The sequence below is a fragment of the Pteropus alecto genome, unplaced genomic scaffold, assembly GCF_000325575.1.
Source record: "Pteropus alecto unplaced genomic scaffold, ASM32557v1 scaffold461, whole genome shotgun sequence".
Taxonomy (NCBI): domain Eukaryota; kingdom Metazoa; phylum Chordata; class Mammalia; order Chiroptera; family Pteropodidae; genus Pteropus; species Pteropus alecto.
In genome coordinates, this window is record NW_006431079.1 from 2,246,093 (window position 1) to 2,264,408 (window position 18,316).

General features: G+C 36.4%; 1 protein-coding gene and 2 pseudogenes across 1 annotated transcript in view; 2 read left to right on the forward strand and 1 right to left on the reverse strand.

Moving 5' to 3' along the window:
* The first annotated feature begins 202 nt into the window (after positions 1 to 202).
* Positions 203 to 18,316, forward strand: part of CTR9 (CTR9 homolog, Paf1/RNA polymerase II complex component) — a 26,037-nt gene continuing 7,923 nt past the window's right edge. Inside the window, 17 exon segments of the mRNA XM_006905639.3 lie at positions 203 to 444; positions 1,641 to 1,739; positions 3,710 to 3,949; positions 4,433 to 4,550; positions 5,032 to 5,121; positions 7,769 to 7,917; positions 8,836 to 8,943; positions 12,725 to 12,832; positions 12,935 to 13,171; positions 13,397 to 13,486; positions 13,629 to 13,757; positions 13,866 to 14,049; positions 15,374 to 15,462; positions 15,969 to 16,154; positions 16,240 to 16,327; positions 16,504 to 16,652; positions 18,222 to 18,316. Of these exon segments, the coding sequence (XP_006905701.1) occupies positions 400 to 444; positions 1,641 to 1,739; positions 3,710 to 3,949; positions 4,433 to 4,550; positions 5,032 to 5,121; positions 7,769 to 7,917; positions 8,836 to 8,943; positions 12,725 to 12,832; positions 12,935 to 13,171; positions 13,397 to 13,486; positions 13,629 to 13,757; positions 13,866 to 14,049; positions 15,374 to 15,462; positions 15,969 to 16,154; positions 16,240 to 16,327; positions 16,504 to 16,652; positions 18,222 to 18,316 (2,204 nt within the window). The 5' untranslated portion in view covers positions 203 to 399.
* On the forward strand, positions 10,169 to 10,287 carry LOC112469590 (annotated as a pseudogene).
* LOC112469588 lies at positions 14,531 to 14,649 on the reverse strand (annotated as a pseudogene).

Here is an 18,316-nt window from a genome sequence, read left to right on the forward strand (position 1 = left end):
CCCGTGCCTCAGTAGTCTCCCCGCCCACCGTGGGACGGAGTGGCTCCGCCTTCGGCGTGTATCTCCTGGCCTGCTCCAGTGAGGGGTTCACATTCAGAAGCCGCTGGCCAGTGGACAGCTATTTGTGTTAACGAAATCCTGCGAGCCCGAGGTCCACTAGGCCCTCCCTCGAGGACTGTTTCCGGGGCAGGGGGCGGAGCTGCCGGAAGTGGCTGGGAGCTTTCTGTTGCTCGTTGTTTAAGCGTCTGAAGGGAAGGAGAAACCCGAGCTCCGGCGGCGCCGCGGGGCGGCAGTCACTACCAGAGCCCGAGCCGCCGCTAGTCTCTGGACGAGCCAGAAGCCAGGAGTACTGGTTGCGAAGCGGCAGGGCGAGACACCTGCTCACCATTTGATCTCATTATGTCGCGGGGCTCCATAGAGATTCCCCTCCGGGACACTGACGAGGTAAGTGTCGAGTATGGGGGAGGGTTTGGGGCCGTGAACTTGGACGATCACCTCTTCCCACTTTCTCTCGGCTTTGTTTCCGAAGAGAAAGCACCTTCTCCCCCAGAAGCCCAGATCGAAATCCCTGGCGGAAGCTCTAATGACCTCCTTTCCCAGCCCCTGCGCCCTCCCAGGGTGGGAACATTGCGTTCCTGCAGCCTGGGGGCCACTCGAGGAGTTCTTGAAAGTTCCTGTCTACCCTGTTTGTATTTGACAGTAGTCTGCTCTTTTCTTAATTCGCGGACGCAGGGGTGTGAGAGTGCTCGGTAAACTGTAAAGCACCTCACAGATCGCGGATGTGGGCGCTGATGTCACCGTGATCTCTCTGCTGCTCAAACCAAGTATCTTTCCCTGAGAATATATAGGATGTCGCCCTTTCTCCCTTAGAAATTCGAGTCTGTCATGGTGCACTATGTTGACCACACAAGCTCCATCAGCGAAATAGAGGCCCCCAAGGTATACCCGTTCTGTGTGCTGATAGAGTTAACCCACTCTCGCTTCCCGATGCTTCCTCCTTCATGGGTGGCCTGTGGCTTATCTGAGTAAAGCTTCACCTTTGATGTTGTCTTATTGGAGATCTCATACTCTATTCGTTTGGTTGAGATATAATTCACTTACTATAAAATACAGTGGTTTTTAGTAATTTTCAGAAAGTTGTGTTAACCATCACCACTATCTAATTCCAGAACATTTTCCTACTATTTTCATGCCCACATTCAAGAGTGTATGCAACACACAAATGCTGCCTTCATGGCTAATGTGTACAGTGGCATACAACTTTGCATTGCCTCTAGGATTGTCAGACTATGGCATCCGAGTCTCCAGAGTGCCTGTCTGCACTTTACAGACATTATATGTTAAACAAGATTCTGTTTAGTTATTTTCGAGTAAGCAAAGCTTTTGTAGTATTTTATAGTTCTAGTGATTTGAAGACAAGTAGCAGGATTTGTTTGCTTCTCTATGCTTTTTAAAAAATATTACCATATAACCTACTTGTCATGTGCTCCTTAAACTTTTCTTAACATATATTCGCTCGGCCCTTTTAAGAGTGAACACAAATTATACATATATCCATATTGATGAATATTCAAGAAAAGCAGCAAAGAAGAAATGTGAATTTAAAAAATAGAATTAAAAACCTATATTTTGTGTTTTAGGTCATTGAACTTGACTTCGATCAGTTACCGGAGGGAGATGAAGTTATCAGTATTTTGAAACAGGAACACACACAACTGCACATATGGATTGCTTTGGCGGTCAGTATTCATGCAACAAATATTTTTTATGACTGAGAAAAGTATGTGGTTTCTGTTTTCAGATATAGTAATAGCCAGCTTATGTGCATATAAATTAATTGTACAGTGCACGAAAGTTAATTTCATTACCATTTATGAAACAAAAAGGCCAGTTTCCTAAAAGATGTGCTACCCCAGTGGTAAATTAGTGTATGTTGCTAAAGACAAAATTCATTTAAGTTAAATAGTATCTGTATTAAGTATTTGATTATTTAGTGATTGATTACTCAGTGAAGACTAACTTAATGTTTATGGATAAGCTGAGAAAAGGCAAGATGCTGGGATGTAAACGTTGCTACTTAACATTGTTTCGCATAAAATACTCAAGAAGGTGATTAGGTTCCAGGCTAATTCACAAAAGGCCTTTTGGATGTAGGGCTTAGCTTTTTTTCTTGTTTGGTTCCTCTATAACATAAATACTACTGGAGAGTCTCAGAAGAATCACCTCAGAGAACCTAAAATTCTCACACCCTCCACCCTACCCAGCACTGGCTGCATGATGTTTCTTTTTTATGGGAACATTATAGTAAATGATGGTAGTGATACAATATAGTAAATGCTATAATCATTATTCCTAAGCAAGTGTGCCACAGGTCACTTTTATGTAAAGATACATAGCAGGCTCCTAATATTATCATGAAAGGTCAGAGAAGTAGGTCAAGAATTGGGCGTGTATTCAGTGCTCAAGCCTAACTCTTGAGAGTATCTTAGATAAGGATTTACAGTAAGTCCAGTGACAAGTAGTGCCTTCCTAACTTGAAGTGCTAAATTTTCTTAATCTGTGGAGAACAAGCCATTCGTGCTTGCCACACATTTTTTGAAGGTAACTTCAATTCTTTTTGTATGAATGTTTTCTTTAACAGCATTTACACAAAAATTGGAGTATTGGAGGATTAGCATGGCACCTGTGGTAAAATAAACTGGTGAAATATTGTGGGCATTAAGTTGTTACAGAGAAAAGAGTGTAGGCTTTGGGATTAGAGAGGCCTTAATTTAAATTCCAACTTGGCTGCTAACTATCTTTATGGCCTTAGACAAATGATTTATCCTCTGAACCTGTTTTTTCATTTAAAATATAGGCATATTAGTATTCACTTTAAGCGTAGTTGTACAGATTAGAGATAATGAATATGAAGCTCCTGGCATGGTATGTGGCCCATAGTAGGTGGTTAATGAATGATTGATAGTCTTTTTATTATTAATAAATGAAACATGCCCAGGAAGTTATTCAACAAGCCCAAAGTCATAGAAAATTTTTGATAGATCTAGAATCAGAACCCAAGTTTTCTGTTTAGAATTCTTTATATTGCTTTTTCTCTTGGGCTCTGATTTAGTTTGAAATCAACTATTGTTAGGTAAGAAGTAAGTTGGAAACATTTGTAGTAATTATCATTTTTAATAGTTTTATTAGATAAAATTCACCTATAATAAATTGCATATATTTCTTGTGTACCATTTGAGAAATCTTAGCATATGTATACACTTGTGAAATCATCACCACAATCATGATAATGAATATATTCATCACCCCCCAAAACTTTCCTCTGAACTCTCCCCGGGTACCCTCGGTGCCCAGGTAACCTCTGATCTGATTTTTATTGCTAAAGATTAGTTTGCATTTTCTAGAATTTTGTATAAATGGAATCATACAGTATGTTCTCTTTTTGGTCTGGCTTCTTTCACTCAGCATAATTATTTTGAGATTTATCCATGTCGCAGCATGTATCAACAATTCTTTTTTTTTTTCACTACTGAACAGTAGCCATTGTACAGATAAACTACAGCTTGTTTGTCCATTTATTTGTTGATCGACAGTTGGGTTGTTTTCAGTTTTGACTATTTCAAAAATAAAGCTGCTGTAAAGATTTGTGTACAACTTTTTGCATGGACATATGCCTTAGTAATTCTAATTTGATTATTTTACCTTATAGCTGGAATACTACAAGCAAGGAAAAACAGAAGAGTTTGTAAAGTTGTTGGAAGCAGCACGTATAGATGGCAATTTGGACTATAGAGACCATGAAAAAGACCAGATGACTTGCTTGGATACATTGGCGGCTTACTATGTACAACAGGCTCGGAAGGAAAAGAATAAGGACAATAAGAAAGATCTTATTACACAGGCAACTCTGTTGTATACAATGGCTGATAAAATTATTATGTATGATCAGGTAAAGTAAGTCATATTTCTTTGAATTTATGAGGAAAAATGTGTATGATAGGCAAAGATTTTTTTTGAAAGAGTTTTTTCTTAACATGGTCGATATAGTCAAAATGAAGAAGGGTTCCTTGTTAAAACTGGAATTTCTTTGGTCCTTGTACTGTTGAAATAATTTAGCATATAAAAACCTGTCCACAGGCTGAGTCAGCAATTCCAGCATCTCCTGGTGAATTTTAAGCATATTTTAAGAAGTTTGAACTTTTCTTTTTGTCATTGTACCTGGCACAGAAGACTTGTTGCATTTCAGGATAATTTCTCAGTTTATAATTAAGAATTGCTTATTACTAGTTTACACACATTATAGTTGATATAGGAATTTTTATGATGCTGAACCTTCTTTCAAAATGGTTTTCATTTTAGTGTTATATTTTCATGTTAAATTAAGGATAGTCCTTGGTATAGTCAAGTCTAAGATGATGCCTTACTTTTTCAGAACCATTTGTTGGGAAGAGCCTGCTTCTGTCTACTTGAAGGTGACAAAATGGATCAGGCTGATGCACAGTTTCATTTTGTACTCAACCAGTCTCCAAATAATATTCCAGCCCTGCTTGGTAAGTCATTTTTGGCAGCCATCTTAGGGATCTATATTTTTCAGCATATACCTGGAATATATATCTTTGTAATAACTCCTTAGTAATGGGCTTGAGAACAAAGTAGAAGAGCTTTACATTATTAAAAAGGAAATTATCTGAAATAGATCATTGTTTCTCTTGGAAATTACAGAAAAAAAGTATGTATCAGTTAAGAATAATTTGTTACCCACTTCTAAAGAGTCAATAAACAATCTCAATTTGGATAATTCTGAGCTATTTTAATTATTGTTTTATAATATTTAACATAAAGACAGGACTGTTCTATTTATAAGTATAAATCAATATACCCTTATGGAAAACAAGTTTTAATATGAAATCACTTTCACTATTTTCAAGTATTTCTTACTGAGAGATGTATTTGATTTAGGTGAGTTAGTGTAGAGCATATGAGACTTGTGTTCTTTAATCAATGCGTGTTTGTTTTTAAAAACCATTACAGGTAAAGCTTGCATTTCATTTAACAAGAAGGATTACAGAGGAGCTCTTGCTTACTATAAGAAAGCATTGCGTACTAACCCAGGATGTCCAGGTAAGAGAAAAACTTTAAGTCTAAGCTATGTATGATACAACATAAAATATTGAAGATTTGGCAGTTGCTTATTTAAGTTGTGAAAAGATACTGCAGCATTGTCGAAACGACAGAATTGAGATTTTAGTAAAATATTTGATTGAAAAGCTGAATAGTAGATTGTATTGTAATCTATTTGCCCTATACTACTTTTCTTTCCCAAATTTTGTTATTTTAGCCAATTTTATTGAGTACTAGCTATGTGCCAGACATTGTTCTAGACCCAGATAATAAGCCAAACAGACCAAAGTCTTTTCCCTCATGGAATTTATTTTCCAGTGAGAAAGATAAAATGAGTAAAATATATACTATGTAAGATATTGATAAGGGCTAAGGAGAAAAATAGAAAAGGAGTATGAGGAGCACGGGGGGCCGCTTAAAAAGGTTAACCAGGGAAATACATCACTGAAATGGTAACATTTGAGTAGAGACCTAAAAAAAACTGAGGTGTGCAGATATATGGGAGAAGATTATTCCCAAAGAGAGGCAATAGGACATACAAAAGGTCCTGAGGAAAGAGTAGGCCTGGCAAGTTTGAGGAACAGTGAGGAAGCCAGCGTGTCTAGAATGGAGAGAGAATGAGGAAAACTAGTAAGAACTGGGGTCAAAAATATAACTAGGGAGCAATCATGTAGGATGTCATAGGTTATTATTGTAAAAACTTCAGCTTTTACTCTGAGAGACATAGGAAGTCATTGGAGGCCTGCGAACAGAGGAGTGACATGATCTGACATATTTAAAAGGATCATTTGAACTTCAGGGTTGAAACTAGAATGGGGCATGGGCAAGGAAAGAAGTAGGGAAATCAGGTAGATACAGCGATCCCCAACCTTTTTGGTACCAGGAACTGGTGCTCCTGTGAGAATCTAATGCCTGACGATCTGAGGTGGAGCTGAGGCAGTGACGCTAGTGCTGGGGAGCAACTGCAAATATAGATGGAGCTTCACTCACTGGCCCACTGCTCATCTGCTGTGTGGCCCGGTTCCTAACCGGCCACAGACTAGTATAGTCCACAGTCTGGGAATCGGGGACCGTTGAGGTAGGAGGCTATGCATTTCATGCAGGTCAGAGATGACTGTGGTTTGCACTAGGGTGGTAATAGTGGAGGTACAAGAGGTCAGATTCCAAGTGCATTTTGAAGAGAGAGCTGATATGGTATTGTGTGTGACAAAGGAAGAGTTCAAGGAATCTCCTTTGCATAAGCAATGGAAGAGTGGAGTTACATTGTACTACATTTGGAAGATAGTTCAGGAGGAACTAGTTTTAGACATGAAAAATTTTAAACGCCTTTTAGCCATGCAAGTGGAGAGGCCAGAGTATTAATTTGGAAGTCATCGACATATAGATAGCATATAAACCCATGAAACTGTGCAGTCACCGGGGAAATGAGTATAGATAGACAAGAAGTCCAAGGATGGGGCCCTCAGATACTCTGACATTTAGAGGTTATGGAAATGAGGAAGAATCAACAAAGGAGCCTGAGAAGGAGCTGCCAGAGATAGAGGGGGAAAAGAGAGTAAGTACAGTGTCCTTGAAATCAAATGTAAAATGTTTCCAGAAGAGGGTCAGGCAGTGTCAAATTCTGTTGTTAGGACAAATAAAATAGGGACTGAGAATTGATCATTGGATTTAGCAGCATACAAATCATTAGTGACCTTTACTGTACTGGTGGAGGTGAATTCCTCTTTGGAGTGGATTCAAGAGAAAATGGAAGGAAAATTGGAGGCAGTAAATGTAGACATCTCTCAAGGAATTTGTTGTTAAGGAAAGAATAAGAATGGGTTGACAACTAGAAAGGGAAATAGAATTAAGACAGGATTTTTTGACATGGAGAATATGTATAGATAAGAATGATCTAGTAGAGTGGGAAAATTTGATAATGCAAGAAAAATAGGGGAGAGTTGTGGAGCAATGTCCTTAAATACAGAAATCTCCAAACCCCGGGCCACAGACTGCGAAGCTTCATCTGTATTTGCAGTTGCTCCCCAGCACTAGCATCACTGCCTCAGCTTCACCTCAGATCATCAGGGATTAGATTTTCATAGGAGCACTGGTCTCTGGTGCTAAAAAGATTGGGGACCGCTGCTTACGTAGATGAGAAGGGGTAGGATCTAGTGACCAGAGGAGAGGTTGGCCTTAGATAGCAACACGATTGTGTTTAGGCATGGCCTTGAAATTGGGTAGCATGTATAAGCATAACTCTGAAGGGATGACAGTATGTACATGTAGTCAGTCACAATATTTAAGGCCTTAATGAAGCCTTTTTATTCTCTATTTACAACCTGCTCTTCAAAAATTAGATATTGAAGATTAAGTATAGCTAAGAGTATTGGAAGACAAGAAAGATACCAGTATTATAGGTGTTCTGTTCTACAGTGAGAAAGGTATCCATAGTGAAGGAGTGAGGGTCACGGCGGGGAGGGGAATGATCTAACCTCTAGTGAAACCAAGTTTGTGATATACCAAAAGGTTTTACAGTGTAGTTATACTAAACTCAATTTTGGGACTTTGCAACTCATAAATAGAGAATGTTTAAGCATTTTTAAAAATTCGAACCCTATAAATGCTCTAGTGTGACAGATTGAATGACCTCATTTTATTTTTTTAGCGGAAGTTCGTTTGGGTATGGGCCATTGCTTTGTAAAACTTAACAAACTGGAGAAAGCTCGTCTGGCATTCAGCAGAGCCCTGGAACTCAATTCCAAATGTGTGGGAGCATTGGTTGGACTGGCTGTTCTAGAGCTCAACAATAAAGAGGTATGTGAGTGAAAAAGTTATCTATTTCCTGTCTGATTTGTCAGGCCCACGGTCCCTTATCTAAAACTCTTGAGACCAGAGTGTTTTACATATTGAGATTTCAGATTGTAGAAATGTAATATGATCCCTGCACTGCATAATATAGAACATCCCAGTTATTAGGACACGATCCCAAATAAAAACTTATATTTCTATGGCGAAATGAGTGACTGTTCACACTAATAGGATAGCCTCACAGTTCAGGTTAAGTTTTATCCCCAAATGAACTTGCTCCAAAAGAACTTTTTTAGAGGTTTTTGGATTGTAGAATCTCAGATAAGGGACCATAGACCGTATATTAGTTTGGAATGCTTCCAGTGGCAAGTCACAAAAAAGAACACTACAGTGAATTAAACATTAGGGTTCTTATTATTTACTCAACTAGGTTGTCTTGGATTTGACGCCTCAGTATCATCAAACCCAGAGTTTTATATCTTTCTGTCCTCCCTTAATACTTGGTCTTTCAAGGCTGTCACCTTGTAGTTGCAAGATAGCTCTTCCATCTCTAGGCATCTCATTATTATATCGGCCTTATAAGGAGAGAAGAAAGGGAAAGGATAAAAGGCTTTCTCTTGGGGAAGTTCTATCCTATATTGAGAAGGAAGCTCTCCATCATCCTTCCTCTTATGTATAATTGTCTAGAAAGGGTTTCCAATGGAGATACTTCTACAATTAAGTTTAAGAAAATTAAATTCTAACAATTTAATTCACTGTTTGAAATGTTTTATCCTTGGTGAAGGTCAACTAAAACAAAAGCTGTATTTTGGTATCTGAACTTAGATTTACATAACTTTATTTCTTCAGACTATAAAGAAAACTGAAAAAGTGCTAATAAAGTAATATTTTCACTCAATCCTGCCATCATTGTTTTTCTTTTAGGCCGATTCCATCAAAAATGGTGTCCAGCTTCTTTCCAGAGCCTATACTATTGATCCTAGCAACCCTATGGTATTGAACCACTTGGCAAATCACTTTTTCTTCAAGAAGGTAGAAGTCATTTATTAAAGTTCTTTACCTAATTTTAAAAAATTTTGCAATTATAGTTGACATTCAATATTTTATTAGTTTCAGGTATGCAGCATAGTGTTTAAACATTTATATAACTTACAAAGTAACCACCTCCCCCATAAGTCTAGTACCCAACTGACACCCTACATAGTTATTACAGTATTATTGACTATATTCCCTATGCTGTACTTTACATCCCTGTGTCTATTTTATAACTACCAGTTTGTACTTCTTAATCCCTTCACCTTTTTTACCCAGCCTCCCAACCCCCGTCCTATTTGGCAACCATCGATTTGTTCTCCATATCTATGAGTTTGTCTGTGTTTTGTTTGTTCATTTCTTCTGTTTCTTATTAGATTTCACATATAAATGAAATCATATGGTATTTACTGTATATGACTTATTTCACTCAGCGTAATACCCTCTAGGTCCACTCATGTCGTTGCAACTGGTAAGATATCATTCTTTTTTATGACTGAATAATATTCCATTGTATATTTGTACCACATCTTCTTTATCCATTCTTCTATTGATGGACATATAAGTTACTTTCATATCTTGGCTATATAAGTAATGCTGCAATGAACATAGGGATGCATATATATTTTCAAATTAGTGTTTTGGATTTCTTCGGATAAATACCCAGAATGGAGTTGCCGAGTCATATGATAGTTCTAGTTTTAATTTTTTAAGGAACCTCCATACTATTTTTCATAGTCACTGTACCAGACTAGGCAAGAAGGTATGAAGTGCTCTACTTTTAAATCCTGATTTTTTTATTTTTCTGTATAATAGTTGATACTTTATAATTTTAATTGGGAAAACAATTTGAAAATGTCAAGAGTTTTTTTCAAATTAGAGTTTTTATCTGGGGGTTAGTTGTCAGGGGGTGGATACATTTTTCCACTTACTCGTTTATTCATTTAACATATATTGACCCTTTATACTGTACACAACACTGCAGTAGGGATGCAGAGGTCAGTAAAACATGATTTCTGCACTCAAGGAGTTCCATTTCTTAGAAAACAGACATGTAAACGAATGTAAATGTAAAAATAAAGGTCTCTATTCTGCTGTGGTAGAGAAATAAAAGAGGAAATTATCACTGGTTAAAAGGAGGATTTTCACCAAGAAGGAAAAGCTCTTTAACTAGGTTTTTAGGAGGAAGTCAAGAGGTAGTTGAAAGGGGAAAGTCACACATCTTGTCTATGGCCATACCACCCTGAACAAGTCCGATCCCGTCTGATCTCGGAAGCTAAGCAGGGTCAGGCCCGGTTAGTACTTGGATGGGAGACCACCCAGGAAGACCAAGTGCCAAAAAAAGAAAAAGAAAAAAGAAAGAGGAAAGTCACAGATCTATGAACCAGTCTTAGTAGTTTAAGTTTAGCCTATGGTGGGCTCATGGTAGGTGATACATGGGATCCAGATGGTGGGGCACTTGTGTAATGTAAAGAATTTGGACTTACTTGTGTAGGCAACAAGGAATCATTGAAATTTTTGCATATTGATCATGATGTAATTTTTAAAGTTGCCACTAATTCCGTAGAAACAATGGTGTTTTAGATTTATTAAGTACTAAATCCAAAATTTCATTGGCAAGGTTATACAGTAAGCATGAAACTTTAATTTGCCATAGCAAAACCAGGTACTAAATTGTACTAAGAACTTTAACTAGTTATTTAGCAGTTTAAGTAAAAGTTTACAAAACCGCATCAATGTTTATTAATAATACATACTATGTTACTGTTATTGTTGCTATTAATATGCATTCAGTCAATGCTCTAAATGCCAAGTACTGTCGAATGTGCATTCCATGAATATTTATAATATTCATAACAATCCTATGATGTAGGCAGTATTATCCCCATTTTGTGGATAAATAATTCCCAAGGTCACACATCTATTAACCGTGATGCTTTACTCCCTCTGGTTATAGAAGCATACTCCTCTTTCATAATGAATTGTTAATTAAGCTTTATGCTATAACTGTTATGGTACTAAAAGGCAACTATTTAGAGAGAAGATGGAAATGTGTCTCATAAGCAAATGAAGAGTTACTATTTAAGATAAAACAGTTACACATGTTAGTTTGGTTTTTACTAGGAAGGAAGGACTAATTATAAATATTTGCCTGCATATCTAAGAATCAGTATTCATAGTTGTAGGACAGCTTTCTTGAACCAGAAAAGAATTGTTCCATTTTTAATCTTCAATGCTAGTTACCCTTCCACTGCTGAAGATAGAGACTTGCTTGTATTTAACACAACCAGTATATACAGAACCTTATAGATTGCACAAAGTGAAATATGTAAATCTAGCCGATCTGAGTGTTACAGGACACCTGATCTGTAATCAGCATTGTGCCAGGTGATGTGAGGTCATTTTGCATTGAATGTATGTCTTTAAGGTTTACAGAGCATGTTTACATTTTCTCAATTTGTTATTGTGGCAGCCCTAGGGAGGTAGGCAGGCTATTTCTGTTTCCATTTCTACAGATAAAATTGAGGCTTGGCAAAGTTAAGTAACATCACTTACTGAAATCCAGTCAGCTAGATATAGTAAAATTGAGATCCGATCTTTTAATTTTCTATCCACCATTCTGCGTTGTGTCCCCTACAGCAGAATAATTTAGCTGGGAAGAAATGGTATTATTAATTAACATCCCAGACACGTCAGTAATTGAGTGGTGAAGTGAGTTTTGATATGGGAGCTATTCTGACTCCTGGAACAATTAACACAGACCTCTAGAAAGAGCTGAGAATTGAAGTTGGTCTTTTGATTGGAAAAAGAAGCAGCCAGAATGTAGAGTGGATTAAGAACAAAAATTTGGGGGGAAAAAAAACTAAGAGAAGTCTCATCTCAGTTGTGCTAAAAAAGATATGAATGAGGATTTTAAAATAGAATCTACTCTTTAAAATATTATATATTAAATTTTAAATAGAACTATTTTATTCCCTAAAAGGGTGTCATGAGTCATGGAGTAATAAAAATAAAGTTAGATTCTGTAACAAGACAAACTGAACATTTAACCCTTACCCTCATAACAGTTGAACAATATATAAAATTAACTAAAAGATTGTATAACGTAGTTAAAAGTGTGGAGTTTGAATCACGTAATTCAAATTCAGGCATCACCATTAAATAGTTATAGGCTTTGGGGAAATAAATTAATTTCCCTCAACTTTAATTTCCTTGCTTGCAAAACAGTAATAATCGCTTTATACAATTTGAGGCTTGGTAGTTAGGATTAAATGTAATATGCACATTAAATACTTATCTAATGGGAAACAGTTACCATTAAAGACTTCAGTCACATTATTATTCCTAATGTGAAAAAAAAAAAAAAGTCAAAACTGGCCATTAACCAAACAAAAGCTGTACTTCAGACCAGATTTCTAATCAAATGAATAAAATGCATTCCTATTAAAACTGGAAAGTCATTTCCTACTTCCAGTGTATAAACTCTGACTTTTTGAGACTCTGAGGAGTTTAGCTGGGTAATCCAAATGAAAATTGGGTCTAATGGAAAGGTCAAGGCCCCTGCATTCAAGTAGACCTGGGCAAATGTTAACTACTGGGAAAATGTTGGTTCCCATCTCCCCTGAATTTATGTGTAAGGGGAATGAGAAAAATGATTAGTAATTATAGATACAGTGCTGTTGTTGTTAATTCAATTAACATTTTTAAAGAAGCCTTATGGTTGAGACTGTTAGAGTTGTTTTGAGTTCGCTCAATTGATTTTTGGATCTTCATCTTCCAGGACTATAGTAAAGTTCAGCACTTGGCTCTCCATGCATTCCATAATACAGAAGTGGAGGCTATGCAAGCAGAAAGTTGCTACCAGTTGGCTAGATCATTCCATGTTCAGGTAAGATAACTTTACACCTCTCTAAATATCTAATCTTTTTTGTTTTATAGTTTTTAAAAACTATACATACTGTTGGTCTTGTTTTATTTTCATTTTTTTTAGGAAGATTATGACCAAGCTTTCCAGTACTATTATCAAGCCACACAATTTGCCTCATCCTCTTTTGTGCTGCCATTTTTTGGTTTGGGACAAATGTATATTTATCGAGGTGACAAAGAAAATGCATCTCAGTGCTTTGAGAAAGTTTTGAAAGCTTATCCAAATAACTATGAAACTATGAAAATTCTTGGCTCTCTGTATGCTGCCTCAGAAGATCAGGAAAAACGAGATATTGCCAAGGTACGTTTTTTAAAATCTTAGCTATTTTCTGTTATCTGTCTATCCCTTGACTCTCATTCCTCATTTTTTGTTATTGCTAGTAAAGATATGATGGGAGCAGTTTTGTTAGCTGAGCTAACTCTAGTTGAAATAACACTTAATTTATTAAACAGGGTGCAGCGGCCACCGCTTTATACTCTGACAGCCTGTGGTGGACATTTTAGCTTTATGATCTCTGTTTCCCAGGGCCATTTGAAGAAGGTCACAGAACAGTATCCTGATGACGTCGAAGCTTGGATTGAATTGGCACAAATCTTAGAACAGACCGATATACAGGTATTTCGCAATGTTTTTCTTTCATTTCCTACCTAGTGGTTTTTTGTTGTTGTTGTTGTTGCTGCTGTTTTGGTAAGGCTAGTGTAGTGTGTGTCTCTCTTATTTTCATTTACACCTTATTCTGTCCACTTCAAAAATTTAGGGTGCACTTTCAGCCTATGGAACAGCGACCCGGATCCTTCAGGAGAAAGTGCAGGCTGATGTTCCCCCAGAGATTTTGAATAATGTGGGTGCCCTCCATTTTAGACTTGGAAATCTAGGGGAGGCAAAGGTAGGAAAATAGAAACATTCCTTTCTTTTATACTATCAAGTTGAATGCATACTTTTTTAGATAGATCGACTAAGTATTTTAAAAATGTAATTTTCTTTTCTTTCTCAGAAATATTTTTTGGCATCATTGGACCGTGCAAAGGCAGAAGCTGAGCATGATGAACATTATTATAATGCCATTTCTGTTACAACATCATACAATTTAGCCAGGCTATATGAGGCAATGTGTGAATTCCATGAAGCAGAAAAACTATATAAAAACATCTTACGGGAACATCCTAATTATGTTGACTGTAAGAATTTTAAACTTTTTAAAATGTATTTAAATTCCCACAACAGCAGCAAAAATTTAGCCTGAAAAAAAATCTTTCTTGAAATCAGTAGTAAAAAAATTTGCAGGTTATAATGTCCCCTTTTCTTCAGGGCAAATTCGTGGCCTTAAAAAAAAGATGCAGCTTTACTTAAATTTATATTAGAAGCTAAAACAACAAAAAGTCAGTTGGACCATATTTCATAGATGAGGCTATTTTCAGTGGATCGGCTCCCTTTATCAGACTCTTAACAACTCTTTGCATATTTGGTGATGGATTTACTTTTATGATGGTCCTGCTTTGATTTCCTATAAACATTTTTTTAATATAATAGTGAGAAAGAGCAGTGTTTTTTCTTGAAATAATAATTACTAAAACTGTCCTACCTTGAATTTTATAACCTAAAACATTGTAAAATTAGGGAAATTTTTATTTTTTTATTTTATTATTATTATTTTTTTAACACCTACAACACCTGGTCTTCCTAGATGGTCTCCCATCCAAGTACTAACCAGGCCCGACCCTGCTTAGGTTCCAAGATCAGATGACATCAGGCACATTCAGGGTGGCATGGCTGTAGACAGAAATTTTTAATTAAAAACAATTTATATACTATACTTCCCTTAAAAGAACCTAGAGCTTTGATGTTTAGACTCTGGTCAAATCTGGAGCTATTAACTTGGCCCCTGCCATGCTGTTACGGATGCTAACATGATTTAAAATAAATAAGATTTTAGTTGAATGCCAGACTGAATTTGAATTGATTTGGTAGGTAATAGTAGGCTGTGGTTGGTTTCTTGAGGAGAGTGACATTTTATGGAGAAAATAACTTAAAATTATATGGCACTTTTTATTAAGTGGAAGAGCCACAGTAAGAGCCCAGTTTTTCTAACTAATAGTCCTTAGTAACCCATGCTTTCAAATTTTTCCATATGACAAGCAGCTTTTTAAGAAAAAATAACTTGACAGTGCTGTGCATTAGAGAGAAATTGGAAACAGAACAGCTCCAAGCTTTTTAAATAACTTAGTTTGAAATAAGGACTTGGACCAGGATGCCAGCATTGGGAATGGAGTGGAAGAGATGTCTGCGATGTCAAACAGTAAGACTTGTTGGCGACAGAGTTGCTTTAACTTGTTAGGTTATTGATTATATTGATGCTTGATATTTTTTCACCTATGGAACTATTCTGTTCATTGCATGACTGTATTAACAAAAAACAATTGTTTCAGCAGTATGACTTTAAAATTATGATCCTTTATAGCTAATGTTTTAAACAAAAATTTTTAATTAAGTGTATATTTTCAGGCTATCTCCGCCTAGGAGCCATGGCTAGAGATAAAGGAAACTTTTATGAGGCTTCGGATTGGTTTAAGGAAGCTCTTCAGATCAATCAGGTTGGTAATATAAACTCTTAGGTATGAAAAATAATTATTTCATCTTTTTCCCCTAGTAAATATTTTTCCTTTTAATGTCTGTTATGTTTCTATTATCTTGGCATTTCTCGGTTTTCATTTACTTGTTAAAGATATTAAAGCATATTGAATTAATCTAAACTTTTTGATTGAGGCCCACAGTAAGAAATGGATTTCAAATCATAACCTAGTATGCACAAGTTTGTATATAAGCAACTGAAATGAAAGTTTTGCAAATCATCATGTACTCTTGCCCTGTGAATTACACTGATATTTTAACCATATTTTCATTCTACTGTATTTCTTATCCTGGTAACTACATGCCAAATTGATTTTACAACTCACTAATCTTTCTCAACTCTTAGTCTGAAAAACACTGACATAAATGTAGCTTGTAAACCTCTTCAGTAGTCAGCTATTGTGGAGAGATGATTGATCTCTCTGAATCCAAATTACAGTTTTTGCTTCTTTTTATATGTGTGTTTCAGGACCATCCAGATGCTTGGTCTTTGATTGGTAATCTTCATTTGGCAAAACAAGAATGGGGTCCAGGCCAGAAGAAATTTGAGAGGATATTAAAACAGCCATCTACACAGAGTGACACTTATTCTATGCTGGCCCTTGGCAATGTCTGGCTCCAAACTTTACATCAGCCCACCCGAGATCGAGAAAAGGTAATTTCTTTTTGTCTCTTTAAAACAAAACTGATACTCATTTCATTCTTGTTTGAATTTTTTTTAGTCTTTGCTTTTTTTATAGGAAAAGCGTCATCAAGATCGTGCGTTGGCCATCTATAAGCAAGTACTCAGAAATGATGCAAAGAATCTGTATGCTGCAAATGGCATAGGTACTATAAATCTTGGATATCCATAATAATTTGTGTAATAATGGTTTTGGAGAAATGTTTGTAGATCAGAATTTTTCTCTAAATATAATGAAGGTAGCTATTTTAAAATAGAACTTTTCTTGTTTTTCTGGCTACAATTAGAAAATTCTTAACCATAAACTTTTTTCTAACTTTAGGAGCTGTTTTGGCCCACAAAGGATATTTCCGTGAAGCTCGTGATGTATTTGCCCAAGTAAGAGAAGCAACAGCAGATATCAGTGATGTGTGGTTGAACCTAGCACACATCTATGTGGAACAGAAGCAATATATTAGTGCTGTTCAGATGGTAATGTCTTTTAAAATATTTTTATATTGTGATCATTGTTGAGCAGATGTTTTCTTAACCATTCTGACCCTGTCATTGTGCTGCATGCTATCTTTTATGATACTGTGTCTATTCAGAGGTTTATCATTATATAATGTTAAGGCCAGTTTGTGGTGTCCAGACAGAGATATGAGTCTTGGTTCTACCTCTAATTGCATGCCTTGGGAAAGGACACCCTCTCTGAGCCAATTTCCCTACCTATAAAATGGGGATAATTGTAGCTTAATCTCAGAATTTTGTGAGGATACAGTAGGAAAAGTACTTGGCACCATACTTGGCACTAACTTGCTGAGTATATCAGTAGTGCCCAGAAGATAGGTGGGATTTAATATCTGTTTGCTTATTTTATCCTCTTAGGCCTCAGATGGGAGAACTGAGTTTCAGAAAGGTTAAATGACATTTTTTAAAGTAAAGGAAAAAATTCCACGGGGATGTTTTCATGATTATAGAATTTTGTTATGCTGTTCATATTTGTTGAATGCTTAAACTTGAAGTAAAAAAGTCATATTGCTCTTATTTTAAAATTAAAAGGCTTTTGGACTCTCTGGGAATTATTAGGGTCATAAAAACAAGCTTCTTAATGAAGGAAGATGACAAGAGTAGTCCAGGTTCTGGGAAGTGGTTAACCTTTTTTCTAAGAAGGGGGTTATTACTAAATTCAGAATGTTGGAAAGGCCCTAGTCATAAGGATTTAGAGAACCCAGATTTCATATTAAAGTCTCAGAAGTTATGTTTTTGGCCTTTCTGATCTGCAGAATGGTAATGTTGCCTTTTAAAATGCGAACTAATACATGAGATATTCAGGGGGAAAACTGTCTAACCATCTTCCCCGAAAATGATCTTACCTATGACAAGTTACGTTCCATGGTCAACAAGTGACATGTTCATGGTAAAATTAACACTGGTATTGCTGTAATACTGGTTTTACCAAAAAGTTAACAACTGGAAGTTCAATACCTCTCATGCTCATTGCCAGTGGGTTCCACCAATCCTAAAGAAAAGTGGTAGAGTCGAACCCAAAGTAGCTAGGTGTATGATATCTAATAGTTGTCAATAAGCTAATTTTAGATAATATTGCTAAAGATATGAAAAAGATCTTATCCTTTCAGTGTTGGTCCGTATTTCAAATGGAAAAACTATTGCAAGTATTCATTTTTTTGTGGAGGTTCCATAGTGTTGTGGTTAGTACATCTGATTTACATACAGAAGGTCCTGGGTTCACGCCTCAGTTGGAGCCACAGACCATAACCCGGGTGTGCCAGGGAAAGGGCAATATCCATAGGTCGGGGGTGAAGGTGGGGAGGGGGAATTAAAGAGGGGGAAAAAGTATTTTTTCTTATGATGAGATTTTTATGTTGTGAAAATATATCCTGGTGAATGTCAGAAATTGTTCTGAGATTTTTTTTTTTTTAAATTAACCATTCAGGATATAAAGTACATTTTCATATGCCTTTAAAATCACTTGAAATTTTATTACAGAATGATATCATTTAATCTTTGTGTTTTAATTAACTTTTCCTTCTATCATAGTACGAAAACTGTCTCCGGAAGTTCTATAAGCACCAGAACACTGAAGTTGTGCTCTATCTGGCACGAGCCCTCTTCAAGTGTGGCAAGTTGCAGGA